Genomic DNA, 27359 nt, shown 5'->3' with positions numbered 1-27359 from the left:
GTACAGTTTTGGTAATTCAACTATGATTCGGCACGTCCAGAGGAGGCACCCCCAGAACTATGCCCGGGAGAGTGTCAGGGCTCTGGCACGAGAGGCTCCAAGGGATGGTGCCTCTACTTCAACCGGAGGAGCAACTGCATCGGTGAGGGGGCGACCAGAACAGCTGATCCCAAATATTCAGCCTGTTTTTAATGAGGCCTCAATCAAATGCAGACATTGTGTTGCACTACTTTGTTACAACCTTGATTTACCAAATGTGGACATTGTATGGATTGGACAGAGAGGATTGAGGAGTCACCAATTGATACCATTGGTAAAATCCTTTTATGCATTTACCACACCCTGACCTTATAATTGTGCACTGTGGTGGAAATGACCTGGGCACTTTGACTGGGGTAGGTCTGGAAAAGCTTTGGAAGTGTATATTGGTCCCAAAATGGCTGCCAACACTTCTTGGATGAAGAATTTGAATTTTGAAAACAATTTATTTTTTTTGCCTTGGGGATCCTTGTGGGACCCCCTGAGCAGGCCTAGGGGGTCAGGTTGCTTCTACCCTGCCCCCTTTTTGAGTTCTACACGTTTGTTTTTCTGCTTTCCTGTGCCTCAGTCTACTGAGGCACAAGATGGCTGCCAACACTTTCTGGTTTGGAGTGTTGACAGACATTGGCAGCCAATCAGAATGCAGCTCATGCTCGGAAAGGTAAGCTTACAGTAAGCTTACACGTAAGCTGCTATAGATATATATATTTTTTCTCTTTTGATTTTCTCAGGAACTACTGGAGGGATTTTCACCAAATATAGCAAAGGCACATCTGCGTACCAGTCCCTACAATTTTGCAAAGTTTGGCGTAATTCCGTTCAGCGGTTCGGGCTGTAGCCGTGTCAGAACGTCCTATGGAAATTAACATGGGGGAAAACACGTTTTGGGCCCCCCCTTTTTTCTCAGCCCCCACTTAACGAATCCCCCCGAACCTTCCAGGGAAGGAGCAGATCGGAGCTGGCCAAAATTTTGGAAAATTACACACAAATTCCTCAACCGGCGCCAGAGTTATTCCCAATAGAATGTTGCGGATTTCCTATGGTAGCCAATCCTAACTATAACTACCTACTGGCGACCGCCAGTAGGTAATATATATGTATATATATATTTTTTTTTTATGTTGGATGCGTAAATGTATGTGTGTATGTATGAATGTTTGTGTATTTGTGCCTGCATGCATGCTGTGGTCGGTGTGAGTATGTTTGTGCATGTGTGAGTGTGCATGTGTGTGTGTGCCCAACCTACACCTGTTGCACATTATGGGCTTCCACTGGTACACTGTATTCAGTGTAGGTTCCATTTCTTGAACATAAAGTATAAAAAACACATAATATCTCTACCAGACACTCCACAATACAAATGTTCAGGGTACATTTGAAGTGCATAGGTCATTTTCTTTGTACTGTGCTTCTAACCGGGAACCCTTTTGGAGCCAGCCGCAGTAAGCTGTACACAGTTCCAAACGGTAACACCGCTCAACTGGAGGGACATTGTGCAGCATACATGTCTACTGTACTTGTTATCTATGTTGTGAACATTTACTGTTGTAAAGTGCTCTGACTCAGATGCTCTGTATAGACTTGTTATCTTTGATGTGAACATTTATTATTGTAAAGCGCTCTGTTACCTTCAGGCCTAGCTAGCGCTATATAAAACTCTTTAAAAAAAGAAAAATGGATACTTATTTGGAATCTTCATATTGAACATCTACACAGTTAACCTTCTAACTGAAACGATAGAAAGATTTGCTGCAAAATACGTGGTTTTATATGGGCTGTTGGCCCAACCTTAACTGTAACCAATTCAAAGTAAGTCCTAGCTCTTTTGTATGGTTCACTAAACTGGAATTCCAACATAATTGAAAAACTAGAAGAGATGTTCATCAATTGCATCACACACATATTAAATGTAAAAAGATTGATCCTGAAATGCCGTCTGAGACTCGAGTTACTTCTCACATCTCTTAAGGCAATGGTCTGTTCTAACCAACTGAATTGTTATATTGATCTACACTCTGCGGGACAAATATATTAAAATAATGCTTCAAAGAAGAGCTGGGAAGATACTACTCAGACGCTTCACTTTCCGAAAGTTGTATTACCACGGGCTCTTGTCAGATCACACTCTACCACCACTAAATGAAATAACCATCATGACTAGAGCATCTCGCAAGTGGCTATTAAAAGAAGTAAAACAAAACTATTTTGAATGGGCAGAGAAGTCGACAATTTACAAAAATAACAAATATATCATGGGATCATAACCTCTGCATAGACAATGAATCTAGATTTTAATATAACGAAACTCTACTTACCTTTTAGACTGTATACCTTCCTTTCATCCCATATGACGGCTCTTGCGAATACCCTACGAAAGAAACTAACCTTTGCTCGTTCTAGAATGTGGATCAGGAATCTATAGAACATATATTTTGTTTGTTCCATTTCTACCTAAAATCTGAAACCTATCATCCGAGTGAGGCAGTTCTATCCTGCTTTCTGGAGACATCACCAAACAATGTTGGCCATATTATAAAATCTCTTGATATGTCTATGCAGTGGCATAGCTAGAGCTTCAGGCGCCCGGGGCTATCCCTCAGATTGCGGCCCATGTGATGTGAGAAAGATTTATATAGCGCGCGAATGCCCGTGGGCATCTAGGCGCTCATAACGGAGGAAGAGCCAAAATTCCAGGGGTGGATATTTAGGTTACGTTAATTTGCAAAGAGCCAAGTCTTCAACAGCTTTCGGAAACCAAATAGCGTTGGACAGCTTTTGATGTTTATTGGGAGCGAATTCCATAATTTTGTTGTGCCCAGAATGAAGCTTCTTCCACCCCAATTGGCTTTCCTAAATATTGGAATCCGGATGAGTTTGCTCTCAGCTGAGCGGAGGTGCCTTGAAAGATGATACCAAGTGAGATGTTGTTTCAGGAATGCTGGTACCTTTCCATGTAATGCCTTGTATGCTAGACAGAGGGCTTAAAGTCTATTCTCTTTCATGGGGAGCCAGTGAAGTTTCCTGAGGCCTTCCGATATGGGCTGAAATTTAGGGATGTTCACTATTACTCTGGCGGCTGCATGTGCTGTTTTTGGATTCCCAAGTATAAGGCATTTCCATAGTCCAGTCTGGCCAAGGCCAGAACTGTGACTAAAGTTTTTACTGCTTCAGGGGGAATGAAAGAGCATATTTTACGTATGGATTTTAAGGTCAGGAATGTCATTGATATAACTTTGTTGACCTGATGTTGAAAGGACAATTTATCATCAAAGATGATACCCAGGTTCCTCACTTTTCGAACTGGGGTGGGGAGCACGCCCATGCTCTGTGACCACCAGTTCTGAGCCCAAAAAGAGGTACTAGATCCAAATAGGATCTAGGTTTTAGTGCAGTTAAGCTTCAAGCAATTCGACCCCATCCATTGGTTTATGTGGAGCATACATTGCTTAAAGCTATCAGCAGTGTCTTCAGGGCGGCTTGAGATTGACACCACGATTTGGGTATGATCCGCATAAGATATTATAGAAAATCCATATTTCCTGATGATGTTGGCCAGGGGAGTCACGTAAAGGTTAAATAGAGTGGGGCTCAATGCGGAGCCCTGCTGCACTCCACATGGGAGCGTAAACTGCTCTGAGCGTGAGCTGCCGACCTGAACGTATTGATATCTATGGTCAAGATAAGATTTGACCAGTTTTAGGGCTAAGTTCTTGACTCCTGCTTCTTCAATCCGTTTGATTAATATATCATGGTTCATGGTGTCAAAAGCCGCCGACAGATCCAATAGTAATAGGGCGGCCATGGCTCCCGTGTCCAGAATTGCCATGATCTCCTCTGCTGCCATAACCAGGGCAGTTTCTGTGCCATGCCCTTGTCGGAAACCATACTAAGAGGAGTCCAGTAGGTTTGCCGAGGTGATGAAGGTTGTTAGTTGGCAGTTAAGGATTTTTTCCAGTACCTTAGCTGGGAAAGGAATCCTGGTTATCGGTCTGTAATTGCTATGATCATTGGGATCTGAGTTGGCTTTTTTTAATAGAGGCAGGATTGACACCATTTTCCAAGCGTCTGGAAAGACGGCGGATGTTATGACTTCTTTGTAGAGTATACTGAGTTGTTCACTGAGTATGTCTGGTGCCATGTGGAATATCATGGGTGGGCATGGGTCCGATGGTGCTCCGGATTTTATGGATTTGATAGTTTGTATTATTAGTTAAGAACTGGGTGGATCAAAAAAGTCTAGGGAGCTGATAGGATATGGAAGGTTTGAAGCGGAAATGGTTGTCATGTCGTCATCCCCGTCTGTGAGGGATTTGAAGATGCTAAGCAGTTTGTCCTTAAAATAACCTGCAATATGATTGTAGAATATTACACTAGTTTTGTTTTTTGGTGGTTTAGGGAGTTTGACAAATTCCTTTAGTATTAAGAATAGTTCTGTACTAGAGTTGCCTGCTTGTTGTATTCTATCTGAGAAATGTTTGCTTTTCTTGTCAATTATAATTTTTTTTAGGTGTTCAGAGATTGAACAGCAGGTAGTATTTGCTCTGGAATTTGTTTGCCAACCTACAGGATGTATACTTTACTCAATCAAACTTGACTCCCGGCCTTATCTGTGATGGTAATGGGCCAACCACATTTCTACCACAGAATCTTTGGTTTATGTCTATTACTTTCCTTTAATATATAACAAAATGGATTCAGATATCCTATGGCCAATATTTTGCTTTTATTCTACATGTCCTCTTTCAGGGAATAGTCCACGCTCTTTTATACTCTCACTATGATGGTGTTACTCTTTTTTGGGTTTCCCCAAAAATGTTTGCTTTATTCTTAAATCAGCTTTAATATTATTTGACTTTTAGGTGTAAAGGATTTGTTACCACGTTCAACCAATGAACGGGACCATCATCAGGACAGAAAAAGTGAATTAGGACTTGTGTATGAAGGAAGGTTTGATACTTTGTTATATGACTAAACGCCCATTAATATCTTGGGAATGGGGAAGCAGAACACTGTCCTCTTCAAACCGTACAGAGTCAAGCAATGACAGGAACAAACTGCTGCAACTAAAGATACCAAACAAACCTATTCTCGATTTAGCTGCTGCTGAAATTAGAGGCACTTGGTCTGAGGTAGTTGGGAATGGAGCCCTGTGAAAAGAACTCTTTTGGGGTAATGTTCAGGGGCAGTTCTAAACCCCAAAATGAGAAGGCTCACCGCTCACCAAAGATCCTTTCCTCCCCTTATGACAGCCGTTTTTAGCTCTTACCTCAGGCTCTTGTCGGTCGTGTGTAGAGTCCACAGTTGTGGCAGTGCCCCTACCGTAGGGGTTGTTCTGCTGCAAATCACCCAGCACTCCCATAGCTGCCAAGGTTTCAGATTGCATCATTTTCTGAATTTCAGTGTAATTATGACTGACATTTCAACTATGAGCGACACAATCTCCGGCACCACTGACCAGAGTCACCCCATTGTCACCCTGGAGTTAAGTGGGACTTCAACTATGTTGCGTGGCTCAGAGCTCCTGAAAAGTACTGTACACTAGTAATGTACAATAAAGTAAGTTCTAATAAAATGTGCATCTGTCTACTGATGTGAACTTATCAGCTGAGCTGAAGCCATTCTGCCAGTCTCTACGGCTTGTATTTATAACCCTGCACCCTTTAAAAGGGGCCAACCCCTATCGAAGCATTACTTGAATGCACCAACACTTACAAAGTGTGGGGTGTGATGTGATCTTTGATAACCAAAGTTTAGTAAAATGTGGAGCAGGGGTCTTGGCGGTCAGGTATTTTTTTTAGCCAGTTCCAAACACTACAAAGGCTGTGATGTTGACTTTTGTACAGTACAATTTTTACAGTTGTGCACTAGCGGTGTCATTCTTTTGAACCATAAACACACTATTGTACCACCAGAATTTCCGGGGCCATTGCTATCAACCTGTCAAAGTTGTGAGTCCCCTGACAATGAAATCGCAGGCCAACTCAAAATTAAGATTAAAGTGTTTCTGCCAGCGCAGTGAACTTTTAGGACCTTGAACTTGTTTTAGTGGAGCCAGCTAGGCCCACAAATGAAGGTCATGTGATTGCAGACCCACACAAACAAACGGGCGCAGGTGCAGGGTATCGCGGTTCACTCAGGGCACAGAGACAGCTTCACTCGGTCCACAAACGTACCTGCATTCCTCGTTGAAAAAAAGTGCACTGTGTAGTTGAATTGACTGCCAGCCCCCGTCACCGTGGCTGCTATGACTCCTAACACTGCGGCTGCATGATTCTTTCTCGCTCAACCCTGAGCGAACACAGTCTCAGGTGCCGCCAGTGGGGGGTCAGGTCTGGTTATTGATATTGCGTGCCAGCAGCTCTCTACCATATTGCCGGGGCAGAAGTGTGTGCCACTGCAGGTAAGCAAAAGGCCATGGGGGTTGAGTCCGTGATGTCGCAGGATACTGTGGCATGGCGAGAGCTGGTTACCTTTCCCCTTCAGCACTTACATCAGTGCAGACTATAAAAACATTAGGAGTGCCTCCCCAACCCAGCTCGTATGTAGGGAGGCAGTAGTTGAATTAAATTAAAGAGTGTCTAGCTCGACTCAATGTACAATGTAGTCACTAGTGACGTTCTAGCCAAGTGGTTTCGGGTGCCTAATACACAGATCACACCACAGCAGGCCTGTCACGGAGAGCCATCCAATGCTGCTCTGCTGAGTGACGCTGCTGACCAGTGTGAACTTCTGTTACAGGGCACAGGCAGGCAGGTGATCATGACCGCGCCACAACTGCCGGCTCATTTAAGACACCAGGACCATAGCCAACGAAATAGCTGATAAATTATACAGACTTCAGGTGGACACTGTCACGCACACTTACTTTGCGAGGCTCATTAGCAGCAATTCGGTTCCGGGCTGCGCCGCCTCGTGGCTGCAACAACTCCTGCTGCAAACAAGCGTGCCACGGCCTGCCATCCGGCACTGGCCTGAGCGTCTTTTCAGTCTCCCCAGATTCAATTCCACTCCCAACAAGATTGCGTAGCGGTGGCGTGCGTCTGTGCTGCATTTTCAGTGCGGAGTTGGGGCTGGCAAAAAATGATGCCCGGGGCCGTCATTGGTAGCGCTTACGCACGCTACAAGATTGACGGCCCTGGGACTCACTGGGACACTGACACTCTGGCCCCAAATAAATTATAAAGACCGCCACCACGGGCGACCAGTGCAGTGAGGCCGCCGCCCCCAAAATAGTGCCGCCTGGGGCAGACCTCCCCCACCTACGCCAGTTTGTCTATGAAGACTTGTAAATGTAAATGTAAATGTAGTATACTTGTAAAGCGCACAGCTGCCCCAGCAACGGGGCGTCCCGGCGCTGTATAACTCTGGGGAACCCGTCCTGGCTTTCCCTGTGGGATGGTCCCTTGCTGGGAGTCCCCAAGGTGGAGCCAGGCATCCCCGGAATTGGTGGGGCCGTTGTGGAGATTAGGCAAGCTAATGCCCAGAGTTGCCGAGTGGAACCCCTGATTAGAGTAAGCACCGAAGCGAGAATTATCGAGTCCGCTGACCAAGGTCCACGACCCTGCCGCGTCGGGAATTGAACCCTGGTCCCAGGCTGACTTCTGCTCTCAGGCCTGCCGCCTCTAACCAGTGAGCCACACTACTCCACTTGTGGGAGCACAGGATAATTCTCTGCACTTTTCATTTATGAAATAGGTTTTTATGAAATAATATTTGGATCCCCATCTGACCCCGGCCCCAATCACGTCTTCAACAAAGCCAGCACAACCATCGCCCCCCACCTCCGAAAGACAATCAACAGTTCCTTCGAGACATCAACTTCCCGGAAAGCTGGAAGCACGCCGAGATCAACGCCCTCCTGAAGAATCCCAAGGCGGACCCCAAGGACCTCAAGAACATCCGTCCCATCTCCCTGCTCCCATTCCCGGCAAAAGTGACAGAGAAGATTGTAAACAAACAGCTAACCCGCTACCTCGAAGACAACAACATCCTGGACCCCTCCCAATCCAGTTTTCGCAGCAACCACAGCACCGAGACCGCCCTCATCGCCGCCACCGACGACGCCAGGATCCTGATGGACAAAGGAGAAACAGCCGCCCTCATCCTCCTGGACCTATCAGCAGCTTTTGACACAGTCTGCTACCGCACCCTATCAGCACGCCTCCATGATGCCAGAATTCAAGAGAAGGCCCTGGCCTGGACCACATCCTTCCTCTCCGGCAGAACCCAGAGCGTCCGCCTCCCACCCTTCGGCTCAAAATCCACCGAGATCATCTGCAGCGTCCCACAGGGATCCTCCCTCAGCCCAACGCTGTTCAATATCTACATGGCACCGCTAGCCCACGTCGCACGACAACATAACCTCAACATTATCTCCTATGCCGTCGACACCCAGCTGATCATATCCCTCGCCGAAGACCCCCACACCGCCAAAGCCAACCTCCGTAGCCGACTGGATGAAGGACAGCAGGCTGAAGCTGAATTCAGATAAGACGGAGGTTCTCATTCTCGGACCCACCCCATCGGCCTGGGACGACTCTTGGTGGCCCACATCACTAGGCACAGCCCCGGAACCCACAGACCATGCACACAACCTGGGGGTCATCCTCGACTCCACCCTCTCCATGACCAGGCAAGTCAACGCCGTCTCCGCGTCCTGCTTCAACACCCTCTGCATGCTCCGCAGGATCTTCAAATGGATCCCTCCCGACATGAGAAAAACCGCCACCCAGGCCATCGTTACCAGCAGACTCGACTACGGGAACGCCCTCTACTCAGGAACAACAACCAAGCTCCTGAGACGACTTCAACGAATCCAGAACGCCTCAGCACGACTGATCCTCGACGTCCCCCGATGCAGCCACATCACACCTCACCTGAGAGGCCTGCACTGGCTCCCCGTCAACAAGAGGATCACCTTCAAACTACTCATTCACACACACAAAGCCCTACACAACACTGGACCCACATACCTCAACAACCGTCTCAGCTTCCACACCCCCACCCGAAACCTCCGCTCAGCCAACCTCGCCCTCGCCACAGTTCCTCGGATCCGGAAGCCACCGCCGGCGGCAGATCCTTCTCCTACCTCACCGCCAAGACCTGGAACGCTCTCCCCACCAGCCTACGACAAACCCAGGACCTGCTGACCTTCAGAAGACTCCTCAAGACCTGGCTCTTCGATCAGTAGCGGCCAACCCCCACCCCCCGCATGCCCCCTCCCCAGCGCCTTGAGACCCTCACGGGTATGTAGCGCACTTTATAAATGCACTGATTGATTGATTGATTGATGAAGTGATACTTATGGTATACGATTTAAAAAAAACTAAACAATAAAGAGGTTTTAATTATTATAGTTAGTCAAGTCACAAACGATGCACCTTCTCACAAACCAGGACAAAAACACGTTCTGCGGCATAGGAGGTCAGACACTACCCCGTGGGTTTCTGAAAAAGAAGTAGCTTTGGGTTTGGTGCATCCGGTTTTAGTTCCTCTCATCATTGCACAACCCAACTGAGTACATTCACAAGACAAATTGTTTTTAATACTACTACCCTGTTTGGGAATGAAATACTCCCATCTAGTGGAAATAAGTTAGTACTACAAACAATGCAGAAGAAACCAGCATGGTTGCCTACCAAGTTCGCTTTTCATATACAATGAACGTCTTACCTTCACTCCGCGTTGATTAAGTTACTGACTGTTGTTTTAACGTTACATGTGTTTCTTTTCATCATTTTTTGGAACGTTTTAAATTGTCTTCGATATCATCTACTTGCACTGCGACGAGTCGAATCGAATAATGTTTGCACCAAGGTAAAAAAAAAAATGTTTAAATTGATATACAGCGATTTTTGTTTTCTTATATGTATGTAGGAATTAAACAAATTTCTACTCCTAATCTGTAGCATATTTCAGTAGAATTGTACTGATGAGAAGCAGGAATGTTACACCCTAATTTGGATTCATACCGATTAAAAAATAAAATTGTCTAACTTTTCAAATCAGCAGAACAGGCCTTGGTTTGAGGTTAACTCAGTTTGCTACATTCTATATTCTATACAACACAAAAATGGAAACAAAAATAATCAGTTCCATTTTTTGCTCAAAATCGTTATTCTATTTGGGCTGGTAGTTAACCAGTGGCGGCTGGTGATGTTTGAGAGTGGTGAGGTTGGACTGCACACGGGAGGGGAAGGGATGAGGGGGAGGCAGCTTTGGGGTTCACTTTAGGGGGACAGCATTTTTTGGGAGGCCGGGCACCATTTCCCATGCAAATCTTTTTAATTAATTGCATTTTTCACTGTTTCATCTGCATAGCCAGCAAAGTACGTGGCTAACCGATCAATTATGGGGCACCATATTTCTTTAAGGGGAAACATCCTTTACATTGTGCCGAGTACACCACGATGCAGTTGCAACGCAGCAGTTACAACGCAAGTCTTTACATCGACTTGCACTGGATGGCGCTATATCCTAAGGAATAGTATGATTTACTATCCAACACCTTCCCTACTGTGCGTAGACTGGTGTTGGAATTATAAATTTTACTATTCCTGAGTCCAGCGCCCTCCAGCGCAAGTCGTTGTAACTACTTGCGTTGTAAAAACTGCCATGTAACATACCGCGATCATTTTGATTGCGTTGTTACATCACATATTCTTCTTTAAGTTTGCATTGCCGAGTTCATTTTGTGTGATTTAAAACTGAAAGCCACACAGAAAAATAAAGGTTAAAATTCATTAAGGGATTAAGAAAACTTGAATGCAATATGGTATAATATTGGGACATGTAGAGAATAAATAGTTATGTTTCATTGCCAGGTACAGCACCGAAAACACTTGGCTGTTTCTCTTAAATTGCATTTATAGAAACTGGTGATGTTTGATGTAAATCATGTACAACTTACGTCCTACAACAAATTAATGTATTGGGAGATGCTGTGGCGGGGTTGCAGATTTGCACAGACTTCATAAACAGTGTGCCCGTATGTGGAGGAGCCTACACCATAGATCTAATTTCTCCGTCCTACTGGTACAGCGATTGGCACTGAAATCTTAGACCACTCTGAACTTTGTTTTTAGAGTTGCACTGCACTGGATAAATATTAGGCGAGTCGTACTCGCAGGGACAAATTGATCATTATTAGACTAAAAGTTAGAATCAAATTTAACAGAGTCCGGCCATCAAAAATAAAATGAGGGTCATCTGGGAGCTGCCGTCTCTGCAGGTATCCCTAGGCTGTGCATAATCTTGGTGTCTGGACGGAGTCTATTTGTGGTGGAGGACGAGAATAGACAGCCCACCATCAGAGCAGAAGCCATGTGATTTTTCTGTAGCATAGGAGATGAGGGTGGTAGTTTTCCTCATAGCCAAAAACAGACACTCATGAGTCCAGAGGGCACAGTACGCAACAGAGTCGTTGTACTGTGTGTCGTTAAGCATATGGCTCGCGTGAACACCTTTACCGCATACATATACACCACATAAATGCCCTGCCGCATTGCCCAACAACTGCTCTTGAATGTGAGCTAATTTACAGCCAGTGTTATCTCGTGTGAGGCAGAGGCCCGCCTGACTTGCCTTGTCTTTAACAGAGAGGACAGAGGGTTTGCACCTCGCAGTCCATGAGCTAATTTCATTGGAGCTGAAAACAAATACAGTGCTTGAATGTAGTAAATGAAGGTAGCTGATCCAAGTGAGATTAGTAGAGTTATTTGATAAGATATGTAGAAGTAACAAGAGCGGATTCTTCACTACAGAAGCAACCAGTAACTGCCATAGAACAGAACTCTACTTTACAAGCAAACATAGAACATAATACAGGAATACATTCTGAATGAAGTAATTACATTCTACACACACTAGAGCGCACACTTATATACTACACATCTTCTTCTTTTCTATTGTTAATAATAAAATAAGAGAAAAAAAACGATTGACATAAAGAACTCTCTAACAAATAAAATCTTGTAGAAACGATTGACATAAAGAACTCTCTAACAAATAAAATCTTGTAGATAAGTTGGTGGTCTGAGATGTCTTGGAGTGCGATCACTGAGTAAACCACCAGTAGATAGGTTTGATGTTTGGAAAGAAAGATTATCAGAAGTAGGAGCATCTCCACCTTCTACATCACATGGTTCACCCGTTGGAACTTGGAAAGTAGTCTCAACAGGTGTGTGCGCTAAAAGATAACCACTATTACTAAGAAAAGAAGATGCTCCATTGTTGACATTTTTGACAGAAGTTATAACACCTCTTTTATATAGTGCTACTCTCCTGAAATTCCCACATTCACCATTATTGAGAGTTACACAATGAGCAAGAACTTTCTTGACAGTAAAATGTCCTTTGAACTTGGACAAACCTTTTTGCCCTCTGCCACTCTTAATCTTAACAAGATCACCTACCATAAAGGGAGATGACGCTTTTGTGGAAGAAGGCAAGACAGATGTTTTAGTTTGTAAGGTAACAACTTGCTTTATCCATGCTGGTACTAATTTCAAACCAGGAGCTTGTCCTCCCATAAGTTGAAAAGGTGAAAGCTGAACATCCACCAAAGGAGTAGTGCGATAGGCCCATAACATCTCATTAACCATTTTCTGCACAATAGATCTATTGGCAGAGGCCATCTGTATAATCCCTTTTACCACTTTGTTAGCTCTCTCACATATTCCATTTCCTTGAGGATTGTACAAAGAAGTGCAATGGTGTGAAACACCGCAACTCTTTAGAAATGTTTGCATCTCTTTAGAAGTAAGTTGTGTACCATTATCTGTAATAATGACTGCAGGAATACCTTCATCTTTAAAAAGATTGCCTAAGAAGTTAATAGTTCTTTCAGTGGTAACATCGTTGGTGAACTCTACAACCAACCATTTAGAAAAAATATCAACTACAACAGTGGCAAACCTGTCTTTTTCATTTAATTCCCCCATAGCACCAATAAAATCCAGAAAAAATTGTGTGCCAGGATGAACCTGGGTTTGCTATGTGTGCATCTTTAGACTTTGGACCCACTTTAAGTCTTTTCTCGCCTTCCCTACAAATAGAACAGTTCTCCACCCATTCTACAACTTGAGAATCCATTCCTGGCCACCAGAAATGATCCTTGAGTCTCCCCTGTGTAAGAGTTTGACCCAGGTGCCCCTCGTGTGCTAAAGCTTAGAGTTTGCATCGGATACCAAAAGGAGGTATAAATTGTTCATCTTTAACTAAAACGAAATTGTTGATAATAGCAAGATCATCCAGAACTTTAATAAAAGGTCTGACTGACAAAGGGACAGAACTTTCTCTCCTAGGACCAAGCCTGAGAAGTTTGATCACTTCTTGAAGAGTTTCATCAGCAACCATTTCACGTGCCAAGTCACAAGCCTCAAAGGCACCCTCACCAACAAACACGGCATCCTCTACAGAAGCAACAGCAATGTCATCAGCACCGTCAGAAACAAGTGACTCAGGAATGGTACGCCAATCTAGAGACATCCTTGATAGGCAGTCGGCCTGTACATTTTTCCACCCCTGGATGTATTCAATGGAAAATTGGAACGCTGAAGTTTAGAAGCTAGTTTGACAAGCCTAGCTGAACCTTTGCCACTACCCCCAGGAGAAAGAATTTTAAGAAGTGGTTTATGATCTGATCTTAAAATGAATTTCATGCCCCACAGATAAGTTCTGAAATACTCCACAGCCCAAGAAGCAGCCAGTGCTTCTCTTTCATTAACCGAATAGTTTTTCTCAGCATCAGTTAGAGTCCGTGAAGCAAAGGCCACAGTATATTCGGACCCTGCTTTAATTTGGGAAAGCATAGCTCCCAGGCCAGTAGAACTAGCATCCACTGTAAGAACAGATTTGTTGTGTACATCAAAAGGTGATAAAACTTTTGCATTACAAATTTCTTTTTTTATATTCTGAAAACATTCTTGATGTTGAAGACTCCATGAAAAACTCACCCCCCGTTTCAGTAAAGATCTCATACATGTTTTGTCTGAAAAATGTTTAACAAATTTCGAGTATACTCAATGAGACCCATAAAAGAACGTAATTGGTCTTTGTCTTTAGGCTGAGGAGCTGAATGAATAGCTTGACATGAATCCCTTTTTAGTTTTACCCCAGAAGAGCTAATCATCTAGCCTAAATAATCAATCTGATCAATTAAAAATTTGCATTTTTCTCTATGTAGAGTGAGACCAACTGCAATCAGTCTGTCTAAAACTATTTTTAAAGTAATGTTGTGTTGCTCAACTGATTGTCCAAAGACCAAGATAGCGTCTTGAAAGTAGACAGTATTACCCATACCCTCAAAAATATTGGACACCATTCTCTGGAAGACACTGGCTGCAGAATTGAGACCAAAAGGGAGGCGTGTGAATTGAAATGTGCCATAGGGTGTGATGAAAGCTGTCAAGTATTTTGAATACTTGTTTAAGTTGATTTGGTGATAGGCACTCCTAAGATCTAACTAAGAAAATAACTTAGCACCTTTTAAAGTGGTGACCATTACTGCAATGTTGGGCAATAGGAACGTGTCTGCAACCACACACTGGTTTAAAGATCTTAAGTTGACAAAGAAGCGGAGTTTGCCATCCGACTTCTTTGTGACCACAATGGGAGAAACCCATGGTGAAGCCTCTACAGGTTCTATGACTCCAGATGCCAACATGTCCTGAATGAGCCCCTTAACTTCCTCTCATACAACAATAGGAATCCGTCTAACTTTGTGTTGTACTGGAATGAAACCTTTTTTTAAAATAATTTTGTGAGAATAACCTTTGAGTTGACCTAAGCCTTTTCTAAATACACTTTTGGCATCAGAGAGAATTGTACTTAAATCTGCATCTTCAACGATCAGGACCTGAGGGTTAGAGCGGGGATTAACAATAATGTATAGGTCATACTGATGAACCCATCCAAGGATGGCAGGTCCAGATACTGAAATATAAACTTTGCCTTGAATACGTCTGTGGGAAAATGTGATATCTGCTTCAAAATAACCTTAAATGTCTATAGATTCCCCTTGGTAACCTCCAGGAGAGATATCTTTTGGAAGAAGTGGTCCAACACCCCATGTCTTTATGAACAAATCATTGGGAATAATAGTGTACCTCGACCCTGTGTCAACCATCAAATAAATGTCCTGACCATTAACCATGAACAAGGCTTTGGGTCTATTCTTGCGTCTGTCTTCCTCTAATTCAAATTTGACTCAACCACCAATATTTTTTCATTCTCAGCAACCATGTGTGGAGAATTTTGTACATAAGGCACACTAGACCGTGGTGTACCCCTGCAGACTCTGGCATAGTGGCCTATGCGACTGCACTTAAGACACTCCTGTTTAGCTGCAAAACAAAATTTTGAATCAGAGGCATGTACAGTACTCCCACATCTATTACACATTCTGACATTAGAACATTTTGAAGTGTTAATGTATTTTACAGGCACAATTTTCTTGCTCATCTTTTTATTCTTGACTGCTGCAATTTCACTTTGATCCTCATTGTTTTGAATCTGATCCATTGACTCATGAACTGAAACTTCGTTGACGTCACTAGAAGATGACCTTTTCTCAAGCTCCTTCATACACCCTTCTGACTGTTCCACTAATTTGGCTAACTCAACCGCAGTTTGCAAGTTAGGGTTTTTAGCTGTCCAGAGACGTTCTTGTATTTTTTTAATATTACTGTTAGAAATGGGGTTCTCTAGTTGGCAGGGGTAGGTACCACTGTCCAAATAGGGACCCTTGCTTCTAGTCAGGGTAAGGAGGAAACCCTCTGAAATAACCCCTGCTCACCCTCTAGGTAGCTTGGCACGAGCAGTCTAGGCTAACCAGAGGCAATGTGTAAGGTATTTGTACCAACACTCACAGTAACACAGTGAAAACACCACAAACTGACTCCACAACAGTTTAGAAAAATAAAGGTATTTAATCTAAACTACAGAAGACCAAAACAACAAACATCCAACATACACAGTTCAAGAATATGGTTTCAAAAGAGTTCTTTAAGGTTGCGATAAAAATTCTTCAGGTTGCGATAAAATTCTGTAGGTTGCGATAAAATAATCCACAGTTACGTGAAAAGTTCACAGTTGCGTCACGTTTAGCTCACAGTACCTTTAGTTGCGACAAAGTTCCAAACGCAGAAGCTGGTGCGGTGGAAAAAAAGCGATGCGTTGCTCCTGAGACCCTGGGGAGGCGATGCGACAGCCCCGCTGCAGCAGCGGGCGTTTTGCGACGAATCCGGTCTGTATGGGGAGGAAGGCCACTTGTATGAATTCCGGTGCGTAGGTTCAGTAGGAAGTTTGTTCTCGCAAAGGGACGATGCGACGATCTTTGGAGTTGCGACGATCTCTGGGGCGACGATGCGCAGACCAGCGGTGAACTTCTCTCTCGCAGCTCCTCAATGCGATGGCTTCAGCGAAGACTCTCGCAGCGACGTGATGCGGTTCGCAAGCAGGCGGTGCGGTGATCTCACCCAGCGACGACAGGATCTGCGACGACACTCGCAGCGATGTTAGACTTCCCGCACCGATCGGGTGCGTCCCGCAAACGAAGGATGCGACGGCTCTGCCAGCGGCAACAGGCGCTGCAACAATCTCGACCTTCATAGCGGCGGGAATTTCCTCGCACTGTCAGGAATGCGCTCCGCAGCGAGCGATGCGATAACTTTTCTGTAGCAAAGTCTCTCAAGCTTAGTTTCCAGCTTCCCAACACAGGTACAACTTCCAGAGGCACCACACAGCGGCCAAGCACTCCAGGAAGGACAGAACTCTCTCAGTAGTGCTCAGGAGAAGCTGGGGGTGAAGTCCTTTTGTTCCTGGGACTTCAGAACAGGGAGCCAGCTCTTCTCAGGCCCTTGGAGATTCCTTCAAGCAAGGGGACACAGCACAAAGCAAAGTCCTTCCCCTCTCCTTGGCAGCAAAGTAACAGCAGGGCAATCCAGCAGAGCAACAGCTGGACAATCTTCCTTCTTCAGTTTCAGCTTTCTCCTTGGCAGAGGTTCCTTCTTGATTCCAAGATGATCTAATTTTCTGTTGTCAGGGGTCCTGTACTTATACCCCTAAAAGTATTTGTTCTCTTTGTGCAAGTGGGCCCTGAGCCCGGTCTGAACCAGTTCTGGGTGTTTCTTGATTACTTTGTTTTCCTGGCTTCTCCCTTCCTTTCAGAGTGAGGGGCAGGGTTGTCAGCCGCCCAGCAGGAGGTAGAGCCAGCATTGTGGAAGGCAGGCACAGCCCTATTCAGGCCCAGGTGCTATCTCCTCCCACCACTCAAGTTGCAAATGCAGTCATTCAGCCTATGGCTGACTCAGCCAGCCTCCTGGGGAATCCCCAGCCCCTGTCACTCTCAAACCAGACAGTCAATACACAAACAGGCCAAGGCACACAGAAGGGTCAGACAAGAGAACAGCAACTTTCTAAAAGTGCTGTTCTCAAACACAGGATTTAAAAACAACCTTTCCTAAAAGATGTGTTATTAAATTCTGATGTCAAGGATACTAGACTCTTATGTCCTATCTTGTTCCTATGAGAAGAAATGCTGGTAGCCACTGTAGCCAGCATCCCCCATGTTAATCTATGGAGCAAGATAGCCTTACAATAGTGAAAAACAAAAATGGCTGCCATTCACTACCAGAGCATGTCAACTGCACCAGTACATGCTCTACCTTTCACATACACTGCACCCTGCCCAGGGGGGTACCTTGGGCCTTTCATAGGGGTGACCAATGTGCACCAAAAGGGAAGGGTTAGGCCTGGTCAGTGGGGACACTGACCAGGAGGACATGGCAGTTCACATACTGCATGCAGGCACTGCGGTGGCAGGCCTGAGACACCATTTTAGGGCTACTCATGTAGGTGGCACAATCAAAGCTGCAGGCCCACTAGTAGCATTTGTCATCACCAGCCCTGGCACCCCCAGTGCACTTTACTAGGGACTTCATGATGATACAAATATGCCAATCATGTATATCCCATTACAATACAATTTACACAGAGAGCATATGCACTTTAGCACTGATCAGCAGTGGTAAAGTGCGCAGAGTCCTATTGCCAACAGCCACGGGTCAGGAAAAATAAGGGAGGAAGAAGCTAAACGTTTGGGGATGACTCTGCAAAAAGGGCCAGTTCCAACACAACCCCCTTCCAGCCTAAAGCCAGGGTAGACCAAACGATACCTTGATGGTATTCCCTGCTTAAGGCAATAGAACACAGAAGCTGGCCCACACAGCATGGCAGTCCTGTTCTACGCCGTCCTAAACCCAGTTCAATCACTCTATCCATACTCTCAGGGTCCACCATGCCAATCCATGTGGAACCCTTCTCCTCACCTGTGGACACCACCTGTGCAGCACCTAACCTTAATTTACTCACAGGCGTGTCCCAACAGACAGACAGCAAGCCACAGTGACCACCAACAGTGATCAGGGTTGAGACCCAGGCCTCATGCCTCTTATGGCTCTCATACCCCTGTGGCGTCAGAGGGTGGAGGGCTGTAGCCCCAGGTGCTTGGCACCCTTTGTCCACTCACCCACCTGTCAGGTCAGGTCTAACATCCTGGCACTGACCCACCAGTCCCGGACCTGGATCCGGCGGCTGGACAGGAGGCTGAGGTGGGTGTAATAAGGTGCATACCAATGAAAGTAAGGTTGAAGCAGGAGGTCTTTATTAAACAACCTCATCCAACATCCAACAGGAATAACTGCCAAAGCTAGAACATTCCCAAGGTTCACATGAGGAACATTCCACTGACTTGGTTCCATACTGGGACACTCCCCATGCAACCAAGTCACATCATCACACTCCTTCCCCTTTACATTTCGCAAGATCAAACTTAAAAAATGATAGGATAAAATGACAATAACCAAGTGGAATCATAACACAAAGCTATAACATACTTTTGCTGACTTTCAACCCACATCTCCCTTTCTATTATAATGATACAATAGAAAATTTCTTACAAAGTGAATGTTGTTATACATAATCATTCAGATAAGCAGGAGCTCTAGTAACTCTGCTAGAGCTGCGGGAGTCATTAACTCTTGTAACAGAATTTGAAATTCTTTTCCCAAAAGAAACAAATGGCAACAAAACATCACTTGAAACACTAACAGGCAAATGTGCAACCCTATTTAGATTCCAAATACGTCCATCATCTGTTTTCACTGCATTTTTGAACATTTTAACAATTTTCTTTACATCAGTAAACTTAGACCACCTCTTACAACCAACCGGAACCCTAATTTTTACCATGTCACCAATTTTAACATTAGGAACCAAAACATTTTTCTTCCCATCATAGTAAATTTTTCTTTTCCTCTGTAACTGCAATTCTTTGTTTCTCCATTGTCCAATACTGTTATCTTTTAAACCTTTGTCCAGATCCATCCAACCTGGACACAAATTAGTATTTGAAGATCTTCCCCTAAACAATTCAAAAGGTGTCCTCCCAGTTGTGAAATGAGGAGTGTAGCGATAAGCAGAAATTCTATTCTGCAATTCCACCCTCCAATCTATTGAATTAACTCTAGCTAACTGAATTCCCTCTTTCGAAGTTTTGTTTAACCTTTCCAAGGAACCATTAGATTCAGGATGATATAACGAAATCTTTTTGTGAACAAAACCACATTTTGTCAAATCATTTTCAAACTCAACTGAACAAAAATGTGGCCCATTATCCGAAAGTAAAGACTTTGGAAAACTTTCTCTTTTAAATAATGAGTCAAGAAAAGTTATCACACAACGAGAGGTAACTTCTCGCACGGCACTAACTTCCACCCACCGAGAATATAAGTCCATCAACACCAACAAATAAGGAGTACTCTGCTCACCATGCAATGGACCGACAATATCTATTGCAACTTCATCTCACGGACACAACGGTAAAACTCTGCACACCATAGGCGAACACCTCGGTTTGAGTACTTTGTCACTTACACAGCACGCCACACAGTCACGAACAGCCCTCTCCACCATCAAATCAGGACCCGGACACCAAAAATTCGGTCTGATTCGCTCCTTTGTTTTTGAAATACCCAAATGACCAACATGAGCCATTTTGATAATATTGTTTCTCAAACTCACTGGAGGAATTAATCTAGTCCCTCTTGCTAGAATCCCATTCACCACAGCTAGTTCATGAGAAATTAACGACCAAGGTTTTGCTAATTTCCCATTAAGATTCATAGATACATTATTCATGACCTCAACCAGTTCACCATCCTTAGCTAATTCTTCCTTCCACTCATCTTCTTTTATCGCACCCGACGTTATTTCACAAACTCTGACTTCACTCTCCTCATCTCCTTCATCAACATTCTCATCATTTTCCAAATCCTCCACACTATTCACTAAACGTGACAAACAATCTGCGGAAACATTAGTACTACCAGGAATATATTCAAACTTGAAATCAAATTCCTGAAGAGCAATTACCCATCTCCTAATTCTTGCAGAAACAGCATCAAGACCTTTTTTTTCCAATATCTCTATTAAAGGTTTGTGGTCCGACCTCACTACAAATGGACAACCCCAAACAAATTTTCTAAACTTATTAATTGCCCAGAAAATGGCAAGAGCCTCTTTCTCTATCACAGAGTAATTTAACTCAGCACCTTTCGAACACCTAGATGCACAAGCAATGCGATTTTCTCCACCATTCCTAACCTGAAACAACAAAGCTCCAAGCCCTTTACAACTCGCATCTGTTACTATGAAACTAGGTTCTCCAGATCTAAATGTTTGCAGATTCGGTGCAAGTTTGAGTTCTTCTTTAATTTGTACAAATTCCTTATTGCATTCATCAGTCCAGACAAACTCACATTTCCTACACATCTTACTTCTTAGATTCTCAGTTTTGTCTGCAAAATTCTTACTGGTCAGGACACTGGTTACAGATGTCCTTCCTTCCAGGCCAGGCAGATCCTGAACCTGGTCTCCCAACCCAGGGACCAATACCTGTGGTTGTACACTTGCCTGGCACACCAGGACTTCTGGGGACTCACACAGTCCCCCCTTGAGGGTGACACACCACTCATGTGTCCTGTGACAGTCTGCCTGGCGCAGATCTCCCGACCCCTGTCCTCCTGACAGTGCGTGAAGAACCCCCAGGACAGAAGTGGTGCCACCATGGTCACTCCTGGGCGACTCAGCCCTTCTGACTGGTCCCTGGCCCATGGGTTCTCCCACTGGGGACTCCTTCCCCCTCTCACCCCTCAGTCTGGACTTCTGCACCCTCCCAACTGGATTGGCACTGCCAGACACCAGAACTGATGGAGGCCTGGTTACAGGCACTCCCCGTTCAACAGACACTAGGAGATCCTCCTCAAATGGCCTACAAGTACAGTCTAGGTCCCCAATCTGGTGTTCCCTTAAGGAACCCTCCAGGCCCTGAGACAGGGTTTCGGGCACCGTAAGACACACCAACCCACACTCCCTCCTTCTCCACTGAGACCAGACATGAGCCCCTACAACCCTCCCACTACACTGGGACCTAATTGGGCTACACTGAACCTCTTCCACCTCATAGGTCGGGGAGATATCTGTGCCATTCCTTTTGGGATCACTCCCCAATGCCTCCTCAGACTCTCTGGAATCCACCAAGAGGTCTGCCTCCAACGCAAGCTCTCTGGGGTCAGAGAACTCACACTCCACCAGGTGTTGGCATAGCTCTGGAAAACAGGGACTTAAAATATGCTCTCCAACAAATGAATCACACAGCCCCACACAGTTGTTAACCAAGCTACCCTTTGCCTCACCCTCCAGTGCCTCACACAAGTACCCCACACCACTCTCCTGAGACTGGCAAGACAGTATCTGACTGTCTCTGTCACACAACCCACACTCTTGTGGCTGGTCTTCACACACACACACCAAGGTTTCTAGCACGGGGGAACCCCTCTCCCTGTACCTCTCTTCTAGAGTCAGTAGAGTATCCCTCCCACTACTAGGAATATGGTCCCCTGTGCAAGTCCCCTAATCTACTTCAGGGACACTGCACTCCACTGGAACTACATCATAAACCTGAACCCCCTGGTGTATGTTGACCACCTCCCTCAAGTCAGGCGCCACTTCTCTGGGTGTTTGGACCTCTCTCTCCGCACTAGATATCATAATCATGCTGCCACCATCTGAGCTGGACTCCACCTCCAAATCAGCAAAGCTCCTTCCTTGAGCGTCCCATTTTCCTTTTTCAGCTAAGGCCCACCAGATCATACCTTCCTTGCTTAGCCGGTCTAATTCTCTGCACCTTTGCTTAGTAGCAAGGAGCCACTCATCTTTCTCTTCCTCACTGTCAGAGAAGTCCTCCTCCTCAGAATCATCTGCTAATGTTCCTTCCCAAATTCTGGCCTCATGGGAATACAGGCATGCCTCAAGATCCCTCCTTGTGGAACCTTTCTCCATGGGCAGCCCCTTCTTCTTGCTAAAGGCTTTTATCTCCTCTTCTGTGTAGATGCACAGGTGGAAAAAGTTGACTTCCATTTTGGCAGGATTTTACAGGTGCAACACTAGCCAGAGTCTCAATATCCAAAAAATACTTCCAGGAGGACACCGGAAAAAACAGACAGTATGTGGTGGTGTAGTGGTCTGCACTCACTAGTGATGTACACCAATCACTGTGGGGCTAGTACAAATACAAGTTCAAATCCCACCGCTGACCAACAATGTTAGAAATGGGGGTCTCTAGTTGGCAGGGGTAGGTACCACTGTCCAAATAGGGACCCTTGCTTCTTGTCAGGGTAAGAAGGAAACCCTCTGAGATAACCCCTGCTCACCCTCTAGGTAGCTTGGCACGAGCAGTCTAAGCTAACCAGAGGCAATGTGTAAAGTATTTGTACCAACACTCACAGTAACACAGTGAAAACACCACAAATTGACTCCACAACAGTTTAGAAAAATAAAGGTATTTAATCTAAACTACACAAGACCAAAATGACAAAAATCCAACATACACAGTTCAAGAATATGGTTTCAAAAGAGTTCTTTAAGGTTGCGATAAAAATTCTGCAGGTTGCGATAAAATTCTGTAGGTTGCGATAAAATAATCCACAGTTACGTGAAAAGTTCACAGTTGCGTCATGTTTAGCTCACAGTACGTTTAGTTGCGACAAAGTTCCAAAAGCAGAAGCTGGTGCGGCGGAAAACAAGCGATGCGTTGCTCCGGAGACCCTGGGGAGGCGATGCGACAGCCCCGCTGCAGCAGCGGGCGTGTTGCGACGAATCCAGTCTGTATGGGGAGGAAGGCCACTTGTATGGATTCCGGTGCGTAGGTTCCGTAGGAAGTTTTTTCTCGCAAAGGTACGATGCGACAATCTTTGGAGTTGTGATGATCTCCCGGGCGACGATGCACGGACCAGCGGTGAACTTCTCTCTCGCAGCTCCTCGATGCGATGGCTTCAGCGATGACTCTCGCAGCGACGTGATGCAGTCCGCAAGCAGGCGGTGCGGCGATCTCACCCAGCGATGACAGGCTCTACGACGACACTCGCAGCGATGTTAGACTTCCCGCACCGATAGGGTGCGTCCCGCAAACGAAGGATGCAACGGCTCTGGCAGCGGCAACAGGCGCTGCGATGATCTCGACCTTCGTAGCGGCAGGAATCTTCTCGCACTGTTGGGGATGCGCTCCGCAGCGAGTGATGCAATAACTTTTCTGTAGCAAAGTCTCTCAAGCTTAGTTTCCAGCTTCCCAACACAGATACAACTTCCAGAGGCACCACACATCGGCCAAGCACTCCAGGAAGGACAGAACTCTCTCAGTAGAGCTCAGGAGAAGCTGGGGGTGAAGTCCTTTTGTTCCTGGGACTTCAGAACAGGGAGACAGCTCTTCTCAGGCCCTTGGAGATTCCTTCAAGCAATGAGACACAGCACAAAGCAAAGTCCTTCCCCTCTCCTTGGCAGCAAAGTAACAGCAGGGCAATCCAACAGAGCAACAGCTGGACAATCTTCCTTCTTCGGTTTCAGCTTTCTCCTTGGCAGAGGTTCCTTCTTGATTCCAGGATGATCTAATTTTCTGTTGTCAGGGGTCCTGTACTTATACCCCTAAAAGTCTTTGTTCTCTTTGTGAAAGTGGGCCCTGAGCCCGGTCTGAACCAGTTCTGGGTGTTTCTTGAGCACTTTGTTTTCCTGGCTTCTCCCTTCCTTTCAGAGTGAGGGGCAGGGTCGTCAGCCGCCCAGCAGTAGGTGGAGCCAGCATTGTGGAAGGCAGGCACAGCCCTATTCAGGCCCAGGTGCTATCTCCTCCCAACACTCAAGTTGCAAATGCAGTCATTCAGCCTAGGGCTGACTCAGCCAGCCTCCTGGGGGAATCCCCAGCCACTGTCACTCTCAAACCAGACAGTCAATACACAAACAGGCCAAGGCACACAGAAGGGTCAGAAAAGAGAACAGCAACTTTCTAAAAGTGCTGTTCTCAAACACAGGATTTAAAAACATCCTTTCCTAAAAGATGTGTTATTAAATTCTGAGTTCAGGGATACTAGACTCTTATGTCCTATCTTGTTCCTATGAGAAGAAATGCTGGTAGCCACTGTAGCCAGCATCCCCCATGTTAATCTATGGAGCAAGCTAGCCCTACAATAGTGAAAAACGAAAATGGCTGCCATTTACTACCAGAGCATGTCACCTGCACCAGTACATGCTCTACCTTTCACATACACTGCACCCTGCCCAGGGGGGTACCTTGGGCCTTCCATAGAGGTGACCAATGTGCACAAAAAGGGAAGGGTTAGGCCTGGTCAGTGGGGACACTGACCAGGAGGACATGGCAGTTCACAGACTGCATGCAGGCACTGCGGTGGCAGGCCTGAGACACCATTTTAGGGCTACTCATGTGGGTGGCACAATCAGTGCTGCAGGCCCTCTAGTAGCATTTGTCATCACCAGCCCTGGCACCCTAGTGCACTTTACTAGGGACTTCATGGTGATACAAATATGCCAATCATGTATATCCAATTACAATACAATTTACACAGAGAGCATATGCACTTTAGCACTGATCAGCAGTGGTAAAGTGCGCAGAGTCATATTGCCAACAGCCACGGGTCAGGAAAAATAAGGGAGGAAGAAGCAAAAAGTTTGGGGATGACTCTGCAAAAAGGGCCAGTTCCAACAATTACATTGGACTATGAGTTGGTCTCTGAATAGTTCATCCGTCATATTTCCAAATATACATTTGACAGGCATTTCTCTGAGTCTTGAAACAAAATCATCAATAGATTCGCCAGTCTTTTGACTCTTGATATAAAATTTTTACCTATTCATGACCAAGTTTTCTTCCTTAGTATATCTAACTTCTAGCCGTGATATTGCTTCCTTATATTCATCTGGAAGTGCTTGACCACTTGCTTAGAGGGCTTGAGGAAGAAACCCAAACACACGTTAACCCTCTTTCCCTAATGAACTCAACAATAACGCTTTTTTCCTTTTAGCAGAATATTCCTGGGCTTCCAGAGCATCTAGGTAATTTTCAAACATTGGGCACCAATCTTCCCAAGATATGCTTGGCTGACCTGGATGAGCAAGAAAACTTGGGGGCAGTACAACTGAGCAACTCTGTGAACAATTCTGTGACGCCATGAGACTATAAAATAAAAAGAATGACAAGTGAAATATTCTTTAACACAAAAGAATAAGTGTCATGTAAAAAAACAATGGCTTATTGTGAAATGATGATGATAATCAGTACATTACGTAAGAATTGTCACAATATATTACACAAGTGAAATAGAGCATGCCCCAATTCTTCAAACAAAAGTACCTGAAATATTGAGAATAGAGAAGCACCGTGGCGTGTGTATCGCCGAAGACAGTGTGCTTCTAATGATGCAGGTTTAAGATACACTGAAAGTGTGTGTATCGCTGACGTAAACAAAATTCCCAGAAATTCCAGAAAGAAGAAAGGAAACATGAGACGCGTGTGTTTGGGCGTCCGTGAGTTAACTGGAAGCCATAAGGTTGTCACAGTAACAGGTAAACAAAAGAAAATGGGTGCTACGCTGTACACGATGACACCATCAGCGTGAAGACGAGGAGGCTGGACTGCTTGGGCTGACGTGTTGTTAGAGAATGCGAAGGCTGACAAAGATGAGCGTCATGAAGGCTCCGCTAACTCTCTTGGACATTTGATGATGTCATCACTTCAACAGGAACAACGGACAAGAAACAATCTTAACTGCCGCTCAACGCTGAGAAGAATTAACGGTGAGCTTGACGCTGACCAGACAGAAACTCCTTAACATCACAGTCCATTAAAATGAGTACGACACAGCTTGCCTCCATGAACAATGTCCACGCTGATAACACCTTCTGCACTTTCCTATGCGCTGCCTGCTGAGGTTGACTGCACACTGCGGGACTTAGGCGTAAGGTTATGGTACAGGGCGTACAGACGAGGTCAATAAAACTTAGCGCTAGGACAAAATTCACGCTGATAATTATTGCGCACTACTAAACGCTGCCTGCTCAGGTTATTTAAACACCGCGAGACTTAAGCGTTTGTAGCTAAAACAACCGTACATGATTTGCCACTGCCTGGTTCACTTGCGCCACAGAGACCACAGTAAAATATGAAGGTGTAAAGATCTCACCACTAGTTGAAATGTTCAATGTTCAGTTTCTTTAAGTGGAAGCTCAATGTGCGAAGGATAGGGATCGCCAGGACTGCTCTTGTCCGCTCTTGTTTTAAACTACTGATTGCCCGGTGGGTAGAAAATCTCATCGTCAAATTGTAGTAAATGAAGATAGCTGATCCAAGTGAGATTAGTAGAGTTATTTAATAAGATATGGAGAAGTAACAAGAGCGGACTCTTCACTACAGAAGCAACCAGTAACTGCCATAGAACAGGACTCTACTTTACAAACAAACATAGAACATAATACAGGAGTACATTCTGAATGAAGTAATTACATTCTACAAACACTAGAGCGCATACTTATGTACTACATTGAATCAGTACATTCCCAGTTGTGTAGTATAAAGTGCCCCACATAGAATGAGTTAAGATCCTTTGCCTCTATTCCAACTTTGCTTTACATAATCCTTCATGACTATTCCTCTTCACTCGTTTTTAGATGTGCAGGGAGGTGAATTGGATTGGGGGGTTTTCTGACAGGTGCTAGCGTGCTCTGCTCAATGTGAAAATAGGGTAGTTTCTTGAAAGGCTATTGCCTCTGAAAGGGCGCAGTGTTTTTCCGTGACCTAGGGAGGTGGTGTGCTAGCTCAGCAGGTTAATGCTCTTATGGCAGACCTGTGAGATTCTTCAAACACCGCATGGCTGACTCAGCCTTTCATCCACCCAGTGTCAATAAAAAGAGCACAATTA

General features: G+C 45.0%; 1 protein-coding gene across 4 annotated transcripts in view; it reads right to left on the bottom strand.

Moving 5' to 3' along the window:
* Window positions 1-26842, bottom strand: part of LOC144755898 (uncharacterized) — a 108411-nt gene extending 81569 nt beyond the window's left edge. For 2 of the 4 annotated variants that reach the window (XM_078645283.1, XM_078645285.1), the window contains exon 1: window positions 26625-26842. Coding sequence is in view for 1 of the 4 variants with exons in the window: in XM_078645282.1 (XP_078501408.1) it covers window positions 25796-25945 (150 nt within the window). In the remaining 3 variants the exon portion in view is untranslated. Of the gene's footprint in view, window positions 1-25795 lie in introns of all 4 variants that reach the window. The other 2 variants (XM_078645282.1, XM_078645284.1) reach the window with 2 other exon arrangements.
* Between the last annotated feature and the right edge of the window lie 517 nt (window positions 26843-27359).

Source organism: Lissotriton helveticus, chromosome 5_1 (assembly GCF_964261635.1).
Source record: "Lissotriton helveticus chromosome 5_1, aLisHel1.1, whole genome shotgun sequence".
Lineage (NCBI taxonomy): Eukaryota > Metazoa > Chordata > Amphibia > Caudata > Salamandridae > Lissotriton > Lissotriton helveticus.
The sequence above is the reverse complement of the archived record's forward strand: the minus strand, read 5'-3'. Positions and strand labels throughout refer to the sequence as shown.